The sequence below is a fragment of the Periplaneta americana genome, chromosome 11, assembly GCF_040183065.1.
Source record: "Periplaneta americana isolate PAMFEO1 chromosome 11, P.americana_PAMFEO1_priV1, whole genome shotgun sequence".
NCBI classification, from domain to species: Eukaryota; Metazoa; Arthropoda; class Insecta; order Blattodea; family Blattidae; genus Periplaneta; species Periplaneta americana.
In genome coordinates, this window is record NC_091127.1 from 71,947,974 (window position 1) to 71,969,734 (window position 21,761).

At 35.2% G+C, this 21,761-nt stretch overlaps 1 protein-coding gene across 1 annotated transcript in view; it reads left to right on the top strand.

Moving 5' to 3' along the window:
- The window catches only part of LOC138709089 (uncharacterized), a 261,416-nt gene that overhangs the window by 199,114 nt on the left and 40,541 nt on the right, over nt 1–21,761 (top strand). Inside the window, exon 3 of the mRNA XM_069839601.1 lies at nt 13,573–13,709. Within this exon, the coding sequence (XP_069695702.1) occupies nt 13,573–13,709 (137 nt within the window). The remainder of the gene's footprint in view (nt 1–13,572; nt 13,710–21,761) is intronic.

The window sequence follows — 21,761 nt, forward strand, 5'->3', positions numbered from 1 at the left end:
TTTTATATTTCTTCCGTGAATGGGACATCAGAGCAAGAAGCAGTCACTGGGCACAAAAACATTGGTCACAAAGAACATCTCTTGAACCTCACATAATAGGAAAAGCAATAAACGCAATTTCACCATTAAAAATTAAATTTTTTGTATAAAACCAGGAATAGCACTGCATTATACTAAGGCACCCTATTCTGAAGGGTAGCGTGTAAATTACTCTTCTGTACTTCTGTACCAATGAAGAAATGTTCCTTGTGTCAGAAAATGTATTTTAATCTGAAGCATAAGAGTTCAGCTTTTTTCTTGGGTAATCTTAAATCTCTTATTGAATTATTGAGTTCAAACTGGTAAACTCTTCAGAATTTTCACTCTCTACATCATACAGACTTCTAGATTATGTTTCTGAACCTCACTAACAAATTAGTACAAAAATTTGACATTAGAGCACTGGATTATGGATGCAGAAAAATAATTAGTATAAAAGATAAAATACAGTCTTGTGTAAAAATGATGCGTGATGTGCCATTTCTGATGTCATTTTTGGCTTCAACACACAAAAATACATAAAGGAGAATTGAAATTAATTTTTTTTTCATCGCAGGCATGTGTTATCAGCAGGCTTCGGCCTAGGGACACAGAGTAATCAGTATGAGTGAATACAATATAATATTTTATTACTCAGTCAATGACAAATCAATGTAAAATAATGAATTATTTTATAGTCATTAAGTTTATATACATGAATTACAAAATTGCGAACGTTTTCGCCTATTCAGGCATCCTCAGGCAGAGTTATACAATATCTCAATGTCACATACGTAGCTATTGGTGGTGAGTACTATTTGAATTAATGATGTACAAGCCATCTCCATTATTAAAATGTAATATTACAGGTAGTAAACTTAATAATATTAAAAATGTTAAAACCATTTAGTAATTAAACTTCATAATATGTGGAACTCTTGTTCAGTCCAATGAGTGGTGAATATATCTGAAATGTATAAAAAAATATAACAGAAATGGGAATATCAAATGTAAATTGTAATCGGATTGGATATTTAAAAGTACTCACGTCGTTTAAAATGTGACAACTGCATAGTTAGCAACTGTATGGATAACTATAAACATCCTGTGTCTAATGTAAATTATCTGTAATGAAATAATAATTAATATCAATTTTAGTAGAATTTGAAAAATTAATTGGAGGGCTAAATTATGGAGGTACTTACGTAGAGGTGAGACGACCTGCTGCTATTAGGACTGTAACTGGTATGACGTGGGGGAAGTGTATATTCGTGTAAACAACTACGCGGAAGGATATTGCGTGGTGACGGGGTTAGAGGTTGTACAGGGGATTTCGGATTTGGGTTAAATTTTCATTAAGAATGCTGTTCTCTATTTGAATTTGTTTAGCAATGTAATATTCTTCTGCAGAATTTATCAATTTAGTTTCTATTCCTGATTTTAATATTTTAAAGGTTTTATTTGCTGGGCCTAATTCATGTCCAGTATCTATTAGATGAGATGCATATGTAGATTTCTTACGATTATGTTTGAAGTCAGAAATGTGCTCATTGTATCTAATTTTGAAATTTCTTTTGGTTTGTCCTATATATTTTTCTTTACATGTAAAACATTCCAATCTGTAAATACCATTATTGTGGAGTTTGTTAACTTCTTGAAGTCTATTGTTTAAATTGTTATTGAGTTTATTAGTTGGTTTGTGCGCTATGGAAATATTTCCTTTTTTAAAAAAGTTAGCTAGATATATATTTGCTAGATATATATTTATTATATGTTAAACTGAAGTATTTTTTGTTGGTCTTGTTTTGTTTTGTTAATGTATATATATTACTTAGTTCTTTTTTCCTTTTATTCTTGTTTATTAGTTTTTTAATCAAATTAGTAGGCCTACTATAGCCATTTTCGTTGGCTATTTGTATTATTTTATTATATTCTTTCTTGTAATTGTTTTTACTTAGTGGAAATTGTATTAATCTATTAATCATGTAATTGAAGTTACTTAATTTATGTGCAGTAGGATGTTCTGAATTTATGGGGATGCTATGGTTAGTAATTCCAGGTTTTCTGTAAATATTAAATTCCAGCAAATAAAACCTTTAAAATATTAAAATCAGGAATAGAAACTAAATTGATAAATTCTGCAGAAGAATATTACATTGCTAAACAAATTCAAATAGAGAACAGCATTCTTAATGAAAATTTAACCCAAATCCGAAATCCCCTGTACAACCTCTAACCCCGTCACCACGCAATATCCTTCCGCGTAGTTGTTTACACGAATATACACTTCCCCCACGTCATACCAGTTACAGTCCTAATAGCAGCAGGTCGTCTCACCTCTACGTAAGTACCTCCATAATTTAGCCCTCCAATTAATTTTTCAAATTCTACTAAAATTGATATTAATTATTATTTCATTACAGATAATTTACATTAGACACAGGATGTTTATAGTTATCCATACAGTTGCTAACTATGCAGTTGTCACATTTTAAACGACGTGAGTACTTTTAAATATCCAATCCGATTACAATTTACATTTGATATTCCCATTTCTGTTATATTTTTTTATACATTTCAGATATATTCACCACTCATTGGACTGAACAAGAGTTCCACATATTATGAAGTTTAATTACTAAATGGTTTTAACATTTTTAATATTATTAAGTTTACTACCTGTAATATTACATTTTAATAATGGAGATGGCTTGTACATCATTAATTCAAATAGTACTCACCACCAATAGCTACGTATGTGACATTGAGATATTGTATAACTCTGCCTGAGGATGCCTGAATAGGCGAAAACGTTCGCAATTTTGTAATTCATGTATATAAACTTAATGACTATAAAATTAGTCATTATTTTACATTGATTTGTCATTGGCTGAGTAATAAAATATTATATTGTATTCATTTATAGAAATTGACAATCTGAATATTCCATCATGCTTTCTAAATCAGTATTAGAGTACACGGAGTATAAATGACGTCATGACCCGTGTGCAGTCACCCGACTGCAACAGCACAGGTGAGTCCGTAATGTGCATTACCGTTGTGTGTATTGCTGCTTGGCTGCGGTACGTGTAACAGGCTTCGGCGTAGGGACACCTGATTGAAGGTTACAACTCTCGTTAATACTTTAATGCTAGACATTTATTGTCTACACTAAGAATGTACTGTATATACTGCATCTGTACAGGGTGAAATATATTTTGTGCCGTACTGTGACGGACTGTTTACATGTTGAAACACGAAGTAACGGCGAGCTCTATCTCCCACTCCACTCGACCAACAGAACACTATCGTCCGTGCGTTCTGAACTTCATGCGTTTCTGGCCCAGGACCGAAATCTGGTTATCAGTAGAGTTCGAAGTTCGGGTCCCGATGGAGGAGATACAGGTTGACTGATAGCGGATTGTTGGACGGCAAGTGTGTGAAAGTGTCCGAATCCTTTATCCCAATGTAGACAAACTAACGTATCTAACGTGGTATCTAACGGAAAGAAAGTATTTTGTCAAGGCCCCAACTAGAATTAATAGTTTGAAAAACAAAAAGCCAGGTCTTCAACTACCACCACACCCGTAATCACTCGCTGGAGTACTTGACTTTCCGCTATGATGTACTATGTAAATAATTTTGAGTGTTAAATCAGTAGTAGATGAACGGGACAAAGAAGACGCATCATCGATAGAAATAATACAAAATTTGCTAAATGACAGGTATGTAAAAAGTGACTAAGCGTACATTTCTGTCCACCTCAATTTTTTATGTGATTCAATAAAAAGATTAGCAGTAACAACAAACCTCTTGGCAGAAACCGTACAGAAAGTGCGCAATGTCGAAAGAAAATTAGACTCGCTCAGGAGTTCTAAAATGGAAACTTTGAAAAACAAATTGAGAAATGTGTTAGGAAAAAGCAATGGTTTTCAAATAATGTGTGAGATAGCTAAGGTCTTGGAGGGTGAAGAAGCAACAATTTATTTTGATCACGTAAGCGTTAGTGATATTCCTCTCTTTAAATACGCCAGACTAACTTCATATGACGTGGAAAACGCTTAGAGGCTAAATACTCATTTCTTTCTATGTGAATTTCTTCCTTTTCTGTTGTATTTTTCCTTTCCCGCTACCTCATTTCCGATTTTAATTTTCTTATCGTATCCTAATCATTCAGACGGTTTTTAACTACGTGTTTTTCCGTCAGTTTTCCCCGCTTTATCCAGTCTATCATGGAAATAAACAAGATATTTCTAATCACTGCTAATGAATAGCGAATTCAAAGCCATTACGAAATTCTGTGTGCTGTTCCACTCATATCCGACCTTGTAAAATGTGTGATGAGCCATTAAATTGTTTAGAGGACTAGTGTCAACTAATGGTATAAAAACAACTGCATTTTATTTTCACGAAGCTGCGATCATCTCCCTTAATGGCAGGTCCTCGCGTTATTTGTGCTGTGTGCTCAACATACAGCGACTGGCCTGCCATATCGTGGGTAAATATTTGCACTCGCTATGAAATATATACGCCACTGGAAAATGACGCACGACTACGAGACAGGAACTGACTGGGTCACGAACATCAATAAGTTGGCCGACCGCTTGGTTTGTTCATCCTAGAGTTTATGGATTGCTTTCACTTTCCTAAGACAATAACGAAAATACAGAACATACGCCGTCTCTTGAGAAAACTGCTAATGGCGCCATTTGGGCTTGTCAATTCCTTGAGAAGTTCGAGAGAACGAAGAAGTTTAGTACCAACAAGAATCACGGAAGAATAATTTCCATCGTATTATTATTATTATTATTATTATTATTATTATTATTATTATTATTATTATAGGCTTACAGAAGCGTCCCGATGAAGCAGTAACGCTGCAAGTCGGAAGGTCGCGGGTTCGATTCTTAAGGCCTACCCATCTCTTAACAGAAATGAGTATCGGACATATTTTCTTTGTGGTAAAGACGACGAGATAGGACTTAAAGTTATTGTAAATAAAACAAAAAGGGTGGTTCAAGCTAGAGAACAACTGGGAATAATTACAGTTAATTAGGATGACAATACGTCTCGATTAATCGGGATTGTCCCGTTTTTGAGCCTCCAAAAACCTGTCTCGACCTTTTTTTTTCCCCCCAACACATAGGCTTTCGTCCCGATTTTTGGCGTAAGTTTGCAAGTTATAAACATTTTACAAGTGTGCCGATAAATTTTACCTGTATTACTTGCATATTGTCGACATGGAAGATATTTCTTTATGCTATAGATTGTATTTGCTGTATTAATAATGACAATTTTAGGTTGGTACTAGCTGTTCTGCTTATCGATAGATCGATAATATTAGAGATTTTTATTGGTTTTTGTTCAGTTGCCAAGTTAAGCTAGGATTTTGATCAATTTAATACGTGTTTATAATGAACATTATAACTGTGTTTTACTCCTTATAACAAATTCAAAGAGGCAGTGCAAATTCACAGAAGAGCTTGAAAAGAAATTTCTTTGTTTCAGAGCTACGGCAAATACTATTCAGCTGAATTTAACTGCAATGACTTTCATTCATATTTTCTTGGAAAACAAGAGTTGCTGAATGCAATAACAACTTCTGCTAAGTATGATTGGAGTAAATAAAGTAAATAAATCCTTTTAGAAGTCTAATTTCTGACTTGAATTAAATATTAATAAATTTGAAAGTGCATTTAATTTTTCTTATTGCTGTAATACTATTTTAACAAGTATAATTTGAAAGTATTAACATTTGTTCCTTCTTCTATTGTTATCAACGTTTCATGTTGTATGTCCGTCTTATGATTAAATTTAAATCAAATAAATAGTGTATTTTAGATGAACATGGTGCTCCACTTTTTCCCTAAAAACGTGATTAAAGTCCCACTTTCAATCAAAGGAATTGTGGTCACCCTATTAATACTGGATAAATTCGAGGTAGTGGATGAGTTTAAACGCTTTACACAGTCCTTAATAGTAACACTAATGTATGGATGAGGTAGGCCTACAAAGGAAAATCTCAGCAGAAAATAATACATATTTTGCCCTACTCGAAATAATCAAATCTAGCTGTGTGCACAGGAAAACGCAATTTAAAATACAGAGTAATTAGGACCTCTGCACCAAAGCGGAAGGAAGAATGATATGACTCGCATGGAGAACCATTTATTTTCAGACAACCCATTTCTCCGAGGTTTCCTTTAGGAGGTATACATCCCTTTTTCAACGCACCGCTACATACATTGATTTGAGTGATAAAGTTAACAATTTTCAACCGTGCCACGCCCCCTTTTCCTCGCCCCTACTCCTGCGTCTATATACACTAAGTTCACAAGAAAAATGTTGAAGCTGCAACGCTGTAATTTGCGTATGATTGTATCAACACCCACCTTTCAATATGCTCCGTGCTTACTATGTCTTATTGCAGAGGTCAAAGCCTGTGTTTGAGCTCAGTGTACTTATCTGAGCAGCTGAATGGAAGAGGTTACCTTGAGGTTCTTTAGGACACATTGTCACTGCTTATGGGGAATGTACCCCTCGCGATGCGAAGGGACATGTGATTTCAGCATGGAGCCCGTCCGCATTTCACGCTTGCTATGAGAGCATATCTGAACAGCACCTTTTTGGTGCGTTGGATTGAGAGAGGGTGACCCTCTGTGTGGCCAGCGCGAACGCCCGACTTCATGCTCCTTTATTTCTGTCTTCGGAGACATACGAAGAGTATGTTGTACACCACGCCAACTGACACAGAGAGGAACTACTGATTGCGCGGATACTCGCTTAGCTGCCTTTGGCCAACTACACAAGAGACCCCGCACTTTGGAGAGAGAGTTAGATGTCAATTTGCGACGGTGTCATGAATGTAATGATTTTTAGAGTGGACACTCTGAAGGGTTGTAGAATTGTAAACTGGACATTAACACCTGTTGTAAAGTAGATGGTAATAAATTTCGTAATTCATTGTATCATAACTAGACCTCGGATTTTTAGGCATTTAAAAACTAACTTTTAGGCACCTAAAATAGACTCTGAATTTATCAAAATTGCTACTGAAAACATAGATTTAGGCACCTAAAAATACTTTCTTATGCAGCTAATATGTAATTTTTATCCACGCAAACTACAGTAATTATAAAAATTCAATTAATTAGTGAGTATTAAGCATTACAGTATACAGTGAAAGAAACAGTAAAAAAGGATATCGCGGTTAGAAACTTTATTTTTGTTAAGTCTTAAATTATGAATACCGGTACATAATTTTTAATGAATTCACCGGCCTATTGCTCTAAGGCTGCTCATCATATTACAATTAAAGTAATTAGTTTACCAATGAATTCACAATTAAAACATTATTTGTAATTAACATTGCATTACGTAACAACGTTTTTCTCTAATTTTCTATTGTGAAACTTTGTCTTTTCTTACACAGAACCATTTTATAAGCAAAAAAAAAAAAAAAATGCTTCCCATTGATACCGAAGCAATGGATGCATATTTAAATATAGCAATATTTGCCATGCTGATTTATTTAGGTAGAACTACATCTTCCCGATTCATTACATTCATACTGTCTGCTCAAGTGATCAACAAAACCAGAAGTTTTTCATGAATTTTTTCATTCCTACAATCAAACTATTACAGGTTGTTTGAAACAAACCCACCTCATGACATTCAACTTTCTCTTTCACTCATACCAAAAAAAAAATATATATATATATAAGTAACAAATAGGCACTTTTAGGCTCTAAAGCCTTAAAATATGTCTCAATTGGCAAAACAGGTATTTTTAGGCACCATAAACCGCTTTCAAACATTCGTATTTCATATAAAATGTGAAGATATTTAACTAGTTTTAGTTTATCCCTACAGGAAAAAATAGATCTAATCACAACATAACTTGTGACTTGTATTAGTTAAAGATTGTGTTAGATTTTAGATTAGTGATTTGTATTAATTCAAGATTGTGTTAAATAGATATTCTGATCGGGCCAATTATCTGATTCGATTTTTCCAAGGTTTCCCTCTGCTCTAAGTCTGTTAGGCAATGCCACACTGAATACTATGCCTCATCTGGGCAAATATCATACATGCGTATTTGATACAGCGTCGTTAAATAACACTTGGAAATGGAGGGAGAATAAGAAAAGAAGGAAAGGAAAATGAGAAGGATGAAAAATGGAAAGTAAAAAGAAAGGAAAGTAAGTGTTACTTAAGTAGAATGAAAGGTAGAGATGTAGTGATGCAAACTGGAAACAAGAATGTGGAATGTAGCAGAAGGGAGATGAGGAATGAATGGAAAGAGGTAACAGGAAGGATGACAGGAAAGAAAGCTGGGACAAGAGAAGAAGAATAGTACAGGAAAAAAGAATAGAAGGCAAGAGAAAATATACGCAAGAGAAATAAAGTAAAGAAGGAAATCATGGCACAAGGGATGGAAGATACAGTAAAAGAAGAAAGAAAATAATGAATGGAACTAAAAAGAGAATGAGCTATACCAGATTCTGCGACGGACTGTCCAGAACCACGTGTGGCGCCGAGTTGCCTGTGCATTAACAGAGACGTCATTCAGCTGATACGTATATAGCGCTTCTTTCGCTCAAGAGTGGCTTATATATTGTCCACTGGAAGAGTAGTTTGTTACGATATTTAAACACGGCCTGGAAGTAACTAACATCGTCAAAATTCTCGCTACCTTTCCTAGATTTCGCACATTTCCACAGAGTATGGACGGAATCAAAATGATTGGACAGTGCTACTGTTACGTATAATCAAGGACCAAGGTTCGATCCCCGGCGCCGGAGCGAATTTTGATCCATTGTTACCATAACAGATAAATTCTGTAGGACTAAAAAAATAATCTTTATGTAAACTCAACAATGCAGCGCTTTCAGAGAACACCAATATAGTGCGACATAATATTGTGACGAAAGGATAGCCTCGTTTCATACGGAGATGTAGCGAATCGATTGGACCCCTCTCAACGGTTCTTTCTCAATCTTGGAAGTCGAGATAGCCATGCTACGCAGCTCGCACTGCTCTCTCCATACTGGAATGACTTCCAACAGTGAACTTAATATATATATATATATATATATATATATATATATATATATATATATATATATATATATATATATATAAATAATAGTAAGTGAAGGATCAGAATGCAACCAAGTGTTAAGACACATCGTAATTACGAACTTATAGGCCTACTGTTACTAGGAATAACAACTCAAATTTATAAGGTAGGCTAAGTTTTAAACCCTCCTGCTATCAGGTTCATTACAACTTACTAATACCAAGGGGAGTAATAAAATTACCCCCACCAAAATAAAGCACCAATCTTTGTTAAGAATTTTAAATATTTAAGGGGACACTTATGTGAATTTTAAATCTTTTACAATTTTCGTCCAAAATTTATGAATTTTAAATTACATAAATATGCCTACAATATTATAATCTGTACAAAATTTAGTGCCATTAGGGCTAATAGTTTTGAAATGATATTTTTAATATATTGGCTCCTTGCGTCACAATTTTCACAATTTTTAATTTATATTAGCTCAAAAGCTTCAAAATAGTCATGAGAACATAAATTAATTAGCTTTTTGAGCTCGATCTAAATAGAGAGTCACAATAATTTTTAAGTGGACTTTCTTAAGTTCTCACCAATATTTCACCATAGTGTCCCCCAATTTATGTATTATTGACTCTAAATCTACAGAAAATGTAAAAGTGTAAAATAATCGTCCTATTTCTTAAATTACAGGATGGTTCAAAAGTCCATTCCATATTGATGAAAACGTATACAAAAAAAAAAAAAAAAAAACAACCTTCTGACATGTTACTGGTGACACTGTAAGCTAACAGCAACATATACAGTAAATTTAAACTCGTCTCACTTCCATTTCAAGACAAACTCCTTAAATTTAAATTTAAATTATGGTTTATGTAACGACGCTCGCAACTGCAGAGATTATATCAGCGTCGCCGATGTGCTGCAATTTTGCCCCGCAGGAGTTCTTTTACATGCCAGTAAATCTACTGACTTGAGCCTGTCGCATTTAAACATACTTAAATGCCATCAACCTCGGCCGACATCGAACCCGCAACCTAGAGCATAGAAGCCAGCGCTATACCAACTATGCTACCGAGGGCGACAACTCCTTAAAGCTATATAGTTTTGTTATAGTGAACAACACAGATATAAGCTATGAATATCAGTATTTGTAACATAAATTGGAAATTATTTCAATTTTTTGTTTAAATTTAAATATTGGAATTCAGTCTATACAACCATGAACATCTTCAAAAGATTTGTTAATAATAAAAAAATTATAAAAAAAATCTATAGAAACTTCTAAAAGGAAATAAATAAAAATGTTAACTCAATTAAACAAAATTTAGCTCTTTGTTGAAATTCAAATATTCGAACACCATCTATACTACAATGATCATCTCGAAGAGAAGTGTCAACTAATAATTATTTCTAACATAATTGCTTATAGAATAACCGTAACACACAGGAATAAAAAAAATGGAAATCAAAAGTCATGATAAGATAAATAATGACATAAATAACACGAAAGAAAATAATTGGAACCAAACTCATAAATAAAGATAATTAAGTTACAGATTGAATTTAATATCCTGGAATTTTCATGTCACAGACTACCAAGGGGAGTAACAAGATAACCCCACATGAATAAAGCGAACTACTGCTTAAAGTAGATGAATTATTTATGTTATTCTTATTTCAAAATGTTAGTAGACATATAACAGACAAATACAAGGAATTTAAGAAATAAATATGGACAAAAATGGAAAAAATACTCAGACATCATCAGTGGGGTAATTCTATTACCCCCTTGGTAGCAGGAGAGTTAAGAGATTTGCCACTGACAGCGGTAAGTGCCTTCCTATCCTGCACAGATAATTACGTACAATCGGTATTAGGCCCTAACGATTTAATTTTTAGTACTTCGTCCTCCACGCGGAGTTAAATATTGTGCTTCAACAGTTATATACAGTATATCATTGCCACTCTTGTTTATAATTTGAAGTCGTAATGTCAACAAAGTAATATCTTCGGCTAATTATGACGTCTTAAAACTGAAAATTTTAGAAATGTTTTATGATGTCCTTTGTTGAACAGTTATTAATAATAATGACGCTTATGTCCTTTTTCTACTTATGGAAAGGAATATTTATATTTTTTGGCAAAGTTTATATTTGCTCATATTCAGTTCCTGTTGTCTGTATGTCCAGCTTCTTTACCCATATATTTGATAGTCATTCAACTATATAAATTATTTCTCTTGCTCTAGAATACAGAAATACTACTGCAGTAAATCCTATGTCCTATGTAGATACAGATCTCTGGAACTGTGACAGAGTTTGTAATAAAAGTAAGATTCTTGAAGAATTTCTCCTTACGATATTAATAGGTGACGTATACATATTTATCTCCTGTGGCTGAAATAATCTTTTCTAAGCTTTATTGTACCAAGACATGAAGGCAGCGAATAGGGATTATACAGAATGGACATTGAGCAAATTTTCCTGTTTTGTTTTTCTGTGCGCCGGCGTTTAGTTCAACTTTCAAGCGCTAGAGGTTAGTGTTAATGCTAAGATAATAATTAAGTGTAAGAGTTGAGACAAAGGATCCAAACATCGCCTACCTTATTGCATAATCCAGTAACGGCCTTGCTTCAAATACATTCAAGTTAACACCTTTTCCTCATTTCTCAGTGACAAACTAGTTGTAATAATATTTTTTATGTTTTATATAGAATAAATTATATTATAAAATAATATAATACATTATAAAATTATGTATCAAATTCGTTTAATATTTGTATAAAATATAATATAGGTATAACTTATGCTTTTACTTCTCATAGGAGTTTTGTCTTTCCATTTTCAGCGCTATCAAATCATTACATATGTTAATTGTTGTTAGGGTCGTCAACGTCTCAACTTTCAATATAAAGAAACTCTAGAGTCTAGACATTACAGATAATAACAGATTTATTATTTCATAGGTCCAATTTATTTTATTTGAGTACATAATGTACCTTATTCCTTTGCTGTGGTCGTGCCAGAGAATCAGTCCCATTCCGAGGCTTATTTGAAGGATTCGTAACAAGCTGTTTTTTTACGGTGATGGGTTGTTAGCCCTTCGCCCAACCCCCAAGCTGGAGGACCAGCCCTTATCGGCTGTCCACGACTGCTTATTCAGTTTCTATCTGATGCTTTTCCAATTCACTGTGGGCTGAAGCAGGGAAATGCATTGTCACCTCTACTTTTTAACTTTGCTCTTGAATATGCCATTAGGAAAGTTCAGGATCACACAGAGGGTTTGGAATTGAACGGGTTACATCAGCTTCTTGTCTATGCGGATGACGTGAATATGTTAGGAGAAAATCCACAAACGATTAGGGAAAACACGGAAATTCTACTTGAAGCAATTAAAGCGATAGAGTTGGAAGTAAATCCCGAAAAGACTAAGTATATGATTATGTCTCGTGACCAGAATATTGTACGAAATGGAAATATAAAAATTGGAGATTTATCCTACTAAGGGGTGGAAAATTTAAAATATCTTGGAGCAACAGTAACAATTATAAATGACGCTCAGGAGGAAATTAAACGTAGAATAAATATGGGAAATGCCTGTTATTATTCGGTTGAGAAGCTTTTGTCATCTAATCTGCTGTCAAAAAATCTGAAAGTTAGAATTTATAAAACAGTTATATTACCGGTTGTTCTGTATGGTTGTGAAACTTGGACTCTCACTTTGAGAGAGGAACAGAGATTAAGGGTGTTTGAGAATAAGGTTCTTAGGAAAATACTTGGGGCTAAGAGGGATGAAGTTACAGGAGAATGGAGAAAGTTACACAACACATAACTGCACGCATTGTATTCTTCACCTGACATAATTAGGAACATTAAATCCAGACGCTTGAGATGGGCAGGGCATGTAGCACGTATGGGCGAATCCAGAAATGCATATAGAGTGTTAGTTGGGAGGCCGGCGGGAAAAAGACCTTTAGGGAGGCCGAGACGTAGATGAGAAAATAATATTAAAATGGATTTGAGGCAGGTGGGATATGATGGTAGAGACTGGATTAATCTTGCTCAGGATAGGGATCAATGGCGGCCTTATGTGAGGGCGGCAATGAACCTCCGGGTTCCTTAAAAGCCAATAAGTACTGTAAGTACATAATGTACCTAGATGTATTAATTGTATGTGCTATATTTTCGCTGTGTCGACTGCTAGCTGGTGCGGTGTTAGTGCCAACTCCAGAGAGAAAGCAGAATCTCACGCTCAGACTGGTTTCAATGTCATTGAAATCAGTCCTGCTACATCAAAGGTACTGACGCGAACTGTCCATACTGTATAATTATCTGCACGCTGATGAAGGGGTCAAAGAGTTAAGCTATTCTCAGACATATTTTATGATTGCAGCTCCATTCATCTGTAATGTTGCAGTCCGTTTCGCCAATGTGTCTCCTATAGTAAGTAAACTTGATAAACTTGTGTTGCAGGAACGAGTACAGTCCGGTGTACCGGTGCTGGGACGGCGTGCTGTGGCTGGACCGCTGGAAGAAGAGTCTGCTCTACATTGCCTTTTCCATCCTGCTCTTCATCCGACCCCATCGCCTTTGGCTGTCGTCTGTTGCAGGTACTCTTTTATCACTGTTATAATTTTTAAGAAGGTTATTTTACGACGCAGTATCAACATCTTATGTTGTTTACCGTCTGAATGAGATGAAGGTGATAATGACGTGAAATGAATCCGGGGTCCAGCACCGAAAGTTACTCAGCATTTGCTCAAATTGGGTTGAGGGAAAACCCGGGAAGGAGTCTCAACCAGGTAATTTTCCCCGACCAGGATTTGAACTCGGGCCACCTGGTTTCGCGGCCAAACGCGCTAACCGTTACTGCACAGGTGTGGACTTCTTAATGTTTGTCTCAGAGTTTTTGCCATGAGAAGTACTCAGCAAAAGCTCAGATCACATATAGATTGCTCATTCCTATGTTAAAATCGGTTGCACTTCGAAGAGAACAACCGCCAGGGTCACCACCCGTCCGCCGTCAAAGAACACGAGATGGCAGTACAGTCGCAAATGCAATTCAAATGAAAGTTATGATGTGACTACTTATGTAACTACTGATGGCAGCATAGTAAACCTGACAAAAGTTGTCAATGTCAAAGCCTATAACGCAGAGCAGTGTGGGTATATTATATCTAGGGCAAATCACAGCATGTGCTGCTGAAAAGTGGAAAATATGATGCAAGGGAATGTAGTTGATTGATTTTCAGCTTGGCAGTGATTTCTTCGTTGGAGAGTACCTTAGAGCAGATGTCTATTTTAGTATCAAGATGACAGGGTAAAGGGCTGCCGTGTCATTTTTTCTTCATGTGTGCAGTTACTTCATAACCATAGAGGATTAAATTACTAGTTAAGGTATTCTATTCCCCGAAGAGTGTTACATATTACTAATATGTCGGCTAGTAAAATTAAAAAGTATTTATGAAAAATTGACGCGTTTAGAGCTAAAGTGGATCAAGTCACAAATTTTCTTAAGTCGAGTTTAATTAATTTTCTGATTATCTGAAGTTTAATCTTATCCGAGCACAATTCCAAGCATTCGCCGGTAGGTGACACTAGTCACTTTTTGCTCAGATTATTTTTTTCATGAAGTTCTGAGCCATAGTGAACCTTCAATTATTAATTTAAGTGTTCCCCAAGGTACAGTTCTAAGCCCTATTTCATTTTTATTATATATAAATGACTTGTTAAAAATTGACTTACAACCATACAGTGATCATTATTGTTATGCAGATGACACAGTTTTTACGTTTTGGTGCAAAAATCTGATATTGTACATACAATAATTCAATTAATGGACTTATATTAATAAAAAAATGATTTCACGTAAATTATCTTTCTATCAACGAAAATGAAAGCATAATTATTCCATTCTCATTATCTGAAAAATATAAGAAACCTCAAACGTCTATATTAAGTATGAAATTACATAACTTTAATTGTTGCCTTATACAGTACAATGTAAATGTCCGATTATATTAGGGAGTCCTCTGAAGTTAAATATTTAGACATAACTTTCGACAGTCATTTAAAATGGAACCAACACATTAATTACCTTTGTAATAAATTACGCAAAATAGTATATTATTTTGTTTTATTGAGGAATTACTTGTCAATAAGTTTATTATGCACTATATACTTAACTTTATTTCAATCGGTAATTATGTATGGAATTATAGGATGGGGTATCTTATTTGAAACAAATTTTAATCCACTTTATTTATTACAGAAAAATAATTTAAAAAATGTCCTCATAAACCTATTGATTTTCCATCTCAAAAATTGTTTTTTTTTTATTATTTATTAGCTAGCTAGCTAGTGAGTACAAATTAAAATTATAAAACATAAATGTCTGTTTTTATACTTTAATGTTCTTCAAATAAACCAAATTTATTGTATTGTATTAATAAAATTCATACATAAAATAGAAATAATTTTGAATTGTATTCTCACAGTTATGAAACAAAAGGTATGAATTCTTTTACCTTTAACTGGTGAGGTGATATTTTTGTCACGTATCTGGTGAAGTGGGGTTTGGTACACCCCAATGGAAATTGGCCTTAATATGAAAACTGACAGTAATAAAAATTTACAAACTGGCATTTATAGTTAGTGTATTCTTTAATGCTCGTATCTATCACAAAAAAACGATTACAAAATTAATCTCAGTAATCATAAAATATAATGTTACATATCTATTTACAAAATTGTCAGAAAAATGATTTTCTGTCTTCAATTTATATAACACTTTTTCAAATTATTATAATACATCCTAATATTGTCTTTTTTTGAACAAGTGACGAACATCTGTATAGTACCTTAGTGAGAGCGAAGCGCCAGTGTTTTATATGAAGGCAAATTTACAGAGCGCAATCAGTACAATATTTCACTGTACATGTACCACAGATTGGTGTTTTACAGTCAGAGCACTTGAACCTTGTTTTCCTGTCACTTGTCCTGGGACATTTGCCACATCTCACCTGCCGGTCAGGTTGTGGAAGACTGTCGGGAGAAGAGCGATCTGTTTTAATTTTTTCTTCCCTATCACAAGCAATGTTAAATTGGAGAAACAATAGAATAACGTAGACACGCTTCAAAGACATTGTGCAACGGAAAATGTCCCGTCCTGTACCGTCTGTGGCAAACAATGCTTCAAGGTCCTCATTTTTAGATATGAAGATTGATGTAAACATCAATATTCCTAGGAAAGCTTTGAGTTCAATAATATCATTATCTCTGTAATCATATCGATTTTGATCAGATAATTTCTGTCTGACTTGTGCCAGATAATTCTTCATTGAACAAGAGCTCCCAAGATGAACAATAACTGCAGTATGTTCCAAGCTGCTTAGCAGGTCCAATTATGCGAGGGAGATGTGTGATTATGTTGTATTTTCTTGTGCGTACGTTTTCCTTAGGCGATTCCGCTGACCATTTGAATTTGCTTTTCCTCTGGTAGAATTTCAGATCCTTTTTAGTCCTTTTCAGCTGAGGTGATCTACTTTCGCCAACTGATGATTTCTCCCCTGATTCATTCTCTGTATCAGAGATTTCTTGTTCTGTCTCACTGTCATGATCATTTTGAAAATCTGGAGCAACTGTATCACCTTCATCACCGCTATGATCACTCTCGTCATTGTGAACAATATGATTTGCCCAGTCCTCGAATCCAGGATCATTCACATTCACAGTCGCTTTTGAGGACGTCATTACTGAAACACGAAGAAACGTCGGCGCTAATTACACTTGCAAACTGAAGTACCATTCCCGTATAATAAGCAAAAAATGCATCTAATTGCTGAGACCTAAAATAGTTACGTACCTGGTGAGATGGGGTTTGGTGAACCCCTGATGCACAAGAATGACGAAAATTCTTAAACCAGCTGCAATATAATACGTCCACTCTCTTGACAGACTGCCAACAGATTGACTGAAAGCTACCTAGACTGTCGTAGCCCCCACCTCAATATTTAAAAAGGAGTGGTGGTTTGTATTTTCGTTGGGGTCCACAAACCCCACCTCACCAGCTAAGGGTTGATTGTTTGAACCAAAATGGAACACTGCTTCAATATTTAATCATAGTAGTAATTTAGGCTCAAAAATATATAACAAATTTATATTCAAATATCCTAATCTTGTCAATTCTAATATTTCTAGTATTAAATTTAAAAATAATCCACAAGAGCAAGTTAACTTTAAGTCCTGTTATCTCAAAAATATGTCTCATGGTCTTCATCCACTTTAGCTCTGAACGCCTCAATCATCTCCGGATATAGTTCCAAGTCGCACAGCTATTCATAAAGTAATTAATGAAATATTTCCTAAGGCTGGGAGAGTTAAAGACAAGAATACTTGGGTGACATTATTTGTAACCTAACAACCGTTTCGCTGACTTTCGTAGAAAACATACTGCTGTTCATAAACTAATTAATACATTTTCTAAGATTCGGTCAAATAAAGACAAGAATGTTTCAATGACATTATTTATCGCCTTAATAATTTTCTTGTAAAATCATTTCGACTGTTTTCGTAGCAAAGGGAATTCTTTTATATTGCTGAAAGGACAATAATAATAATATTGTTATTAAAGGTATAACGAAACATATCGTGATGCAACAGCTAATCCTGGTGAATCTGAATATAGGCGCCGATGTTATGAGTTCTAACAAAGTTGTAGGACAGAGAAATAGATTCTAATACAGGGTTGTTTCCGATCTCTGATAACGAATTTGAATGACATCATGTGCGTCAGGAGTCACACGACAGCTGTACTGTGGCGCGAGGTGACAGACCAGCAGTGAGTGAGCTTATAGTCAGAGTGCACGGCGACTCACAGCAGAAATTCCCAAGAAAATCTAGCCTTTTTTTGGGAGGGGTACATAACAACCCTTTCCAATGCCAAGTAAGTTAAGTGAAAATAAAAGAAGCTTGCAATAAACGAGGTTTCGTTATTTCCAAGTAAAGCATCTTCTGTGTACTTAATAAAATTGGTAAAGCTTGAATGGAATTAATTTGTATCATCTCGTGGGGTGCGGCGACTTGTGACGGGGGGTGGATTTGGTTACTTTTTCCACTCTGGAATTAATCCCATCCGAGCTATGCCAGTCTTATTAGGTACACACAAGATGCCTTTCTTGGAAATAACGAAACCACGTTTTTTGCAGGCTCCTATGATTGTCACGTAACTGTACTTGGCATCGGAAAGGGTTGTTATGTATCCCTCCCAAAAAGGCTCGATTTTCTTGGGCATTGCTACTGTGATATGAAATCATTCACTTCTGGTCTGTCACCTCTGGCCTCAATTCAGCTGTCGGTGTGATTCCTGACGCACATGACGTCATTCAAATTCGTTATCAGAGGTCGGAAAAAACCCTGTATTCCCTTGCTTTGAAAATATGTTGTTTGGTGTCTTCTTCATGGTTACCGGTATGTTACATTTTCGAAACAATGGAAAACCCCGACCACATCCTCCATTAATATCCCCTAAGTTTCGAAAATACGAGTTTTATGTAACATAATGAATGAGAAAATAATATCAATATTTCTTTTTAATGTTAAATGCCGACAGCATGTTACATTTATTTTGCATCCCTTATTTGTTAAATTAATTATTAAAAAGTGTAACTTGGCCCATTTTCAACAGAATTCATCAGATCACATAAGACCAATCCTCCGATGGACGTAATTCATGCAGATCCTTAAACCAGAATTATTTCAATTTGAAATAATTAAATTTGGGATTCCATAGATCTGTCGATTGAACGCCGTATATCTGTTATATTTAGAGGAACTCAACAAAATAGGCTATACAAATCAAATTCTCACACTATGGAAACCTGAAAACAGTATCTATGAAAATTTTGTCTTCATTTTTCTCGAAAGGAACTGCAATGTTGATAATCTCTTAAAGACGTTGGGTACAGTAGAGCGGACAGTTGAATCATCTCCTTAGTTAATTTTGTGAGTAAATAACATTTCGAATATATACCTTTAGCAAATTATTAAGTAAGGTTTCTGTTCCTTTTGCATTAAGTTAACTGAATGAAGGCGCGCTCGATAAGACGAAAACCGCTTGGCGAAAAACCACTGAACTCTTCTCCCTGTATTACGTTTTACACTGTAGGAGATTCTAACCAAACCATCTTAGTTTTAGGAGTAAGGATAGAAATAACATTTTCTGCATTCACTTTCCGTAGGTTCTATCATCATACATCCTTCTACAGGAAAAGATATAGTAGGAGCAGTTTATGGTTCTACTTTCTTTATTGCACATAATACCAGAAGAAAACTGAAAATTTGTTGGGAGGAGGAATGTTGTTTCTGACATAGAAATGAATATAAGAACGTTGTCGTACCTGTTAGATTTTGATATGTCTTTTCTCGGAGCTTACTCCGAATACTGTGAATATTGTTCTTTCCTGCGTAACCGTAGCCTTAACTCATAAGCTTAGTTAAACTTTTCAGAATTCTGAATAATAAATTGATTACATTAATTCTTATTATAACATATTAAAGACATAAATTTGCTTGAACTTCGGACGTGCTTCTCTCTTTTCATGTATCACGCCACATTATTGAATTATTGCATTTTTCTTTTATTTTAATGTTTTACGTCCCTATTTCATTACTTAACCATGTCACTGAAACGAAATAGAAAACTATATTAATTTGAGAGTAGTCATGACTGAAATTTGAGGAATTTTGACAAAGAAATTTTGTTTTTAATTTATTACATTAAAAATATTTCTGTATTACAAAATTATATCACTTTATCCGTTCCGTCATTTTTAAGTTCCAGCGAACAATTTCAAAAGACCTGTACACTTAGAGGCAAAAAGAATGCGCCGGCCGACAATTTCTAAGTTCCAGAGACATAACATTGCGCATGCTCGTCTCGTCAAAGCCGTAGTTCACTAGGTAACACATAATTAAACCATTTAAATTTGCTGCATTTTGTTTAAGAGTCTAAAATATGTAATAAAATCGAATGGCGGGTTAATTCTAGATACATCAGGGCCTTTGAAGAGTGAAATAATAATAAAATTGATAAATACAAAATCAAACCGGAGCGAATATGAATAGGAAAACTACTTATTATGCCGAACTGATATCAACAGTCACAGTAGCGTAAGTCGTTACGGCAGTGGTCTATTGAACAAGTTGATAGTAGTAGCTCAAGGTTCGAAAGTCCACCTATCTTCTTTTTTTTAATTACAAATTTGCCATCATACGTGTCTCGCAAAGCTATAATTATGTGGCGATATCTCTTAGAATATGCCCAAACTCTAATAAATAATAAACCTCCCTCTCTCTTTCAAGCAATACTCCTATCTGTTAATACAAGTTCTGTCTCGTCATTACGCTTGAAGATGGCACAGAAACAATAACTCATTGCCCTGGTTCGCATAGGTTATTCTGCGTATGTTACTCTCCGACAGACTTCGATTGGAGAAATGTCATTTTCTCCGACCAGGTAATTGTCTCCAATAGCAACGATAGTACTGCTCTAGTTTATTGTATGAATGGCCACCGATATGATGAACGCTTCGTGAGACTAATTATTAACAAGTCGAGTTGCGTGAGGTTCGCGTGTTGGGGGTGGATGTCATATGATGAGGCAGGACTTTTGGAACGCATCCACGGGCGGTTTACGGCAGAAGTCTACGAACACATTTTGGCAAATGTAATGATCCATTCCGCCCGAAAACGATATCCAGAAGGAACACTTTTCTTCCAGCAGGATAATCATCCGATACACACCACCAACCGGATTCAAAGATGGTTTACGAGAAGGCGTGACGTCGACCCAGTCGACTGGCCTCCAAATTCACCAGATATGAATCCGATTCAAAATTTGTGGGCTGCAGTCAAAAGGTTCCTACGCTCTAATTGGGCAGAACAACCACCCGTTCGGACACCTGAGGAATTGTGGAACAGAGTTCTATATGCGTGGGAGGAGATGGCCAAGAATTTAGACCTGTTCCGTAATCTTGTGGACTCCATGCCGCGCAGAATGAGAGCAGTTGTTGACGCAGGTGGTATGTGGACGAGATACTAGTCCCCACTACAGACCTTTTTTTTTGTTAATATATTAACAAATTGTTTGTTTTTGTTAATTTAATTATTTATTTGTGTTTTGTATGCGTCCGGTTTTTTAGGATGTGAAACAAGTATTTTTGTTTATACAGGCCAGGTCTCGCCTATTAATAGCCCACAGGTGATGGGCAATAGTATTTTTACAAGGCAGGCATAACGAAGTTTATTAACAAACCCCATTTCACATTTAAACTAATAAATTAAGTAAAAATTAAAATAAAAAATAATAATTTTACCGTACTAGGAGGCGAACTCACAACCTTTGGTACAGACGTCAGACATCTTACCACTGGGCCACACGTAGCTCATAAGGTTTGCCACATTATAGACGGACGACGTTCAGTGAAGAGACACCACAGCAATGCCTTGCACTGGGTTACGTTTACACGAGTGAACCGCGCGATAGAACTTAGCATTTCTATAGACCAAGAGTCGGCCCATTCTTTTTGCCGTTAAGTGTACATTGCATTTAAAGAAAGATCCGATGCACGCCTCTGTCTCTGTTATCTCAGTTCTTAATATTT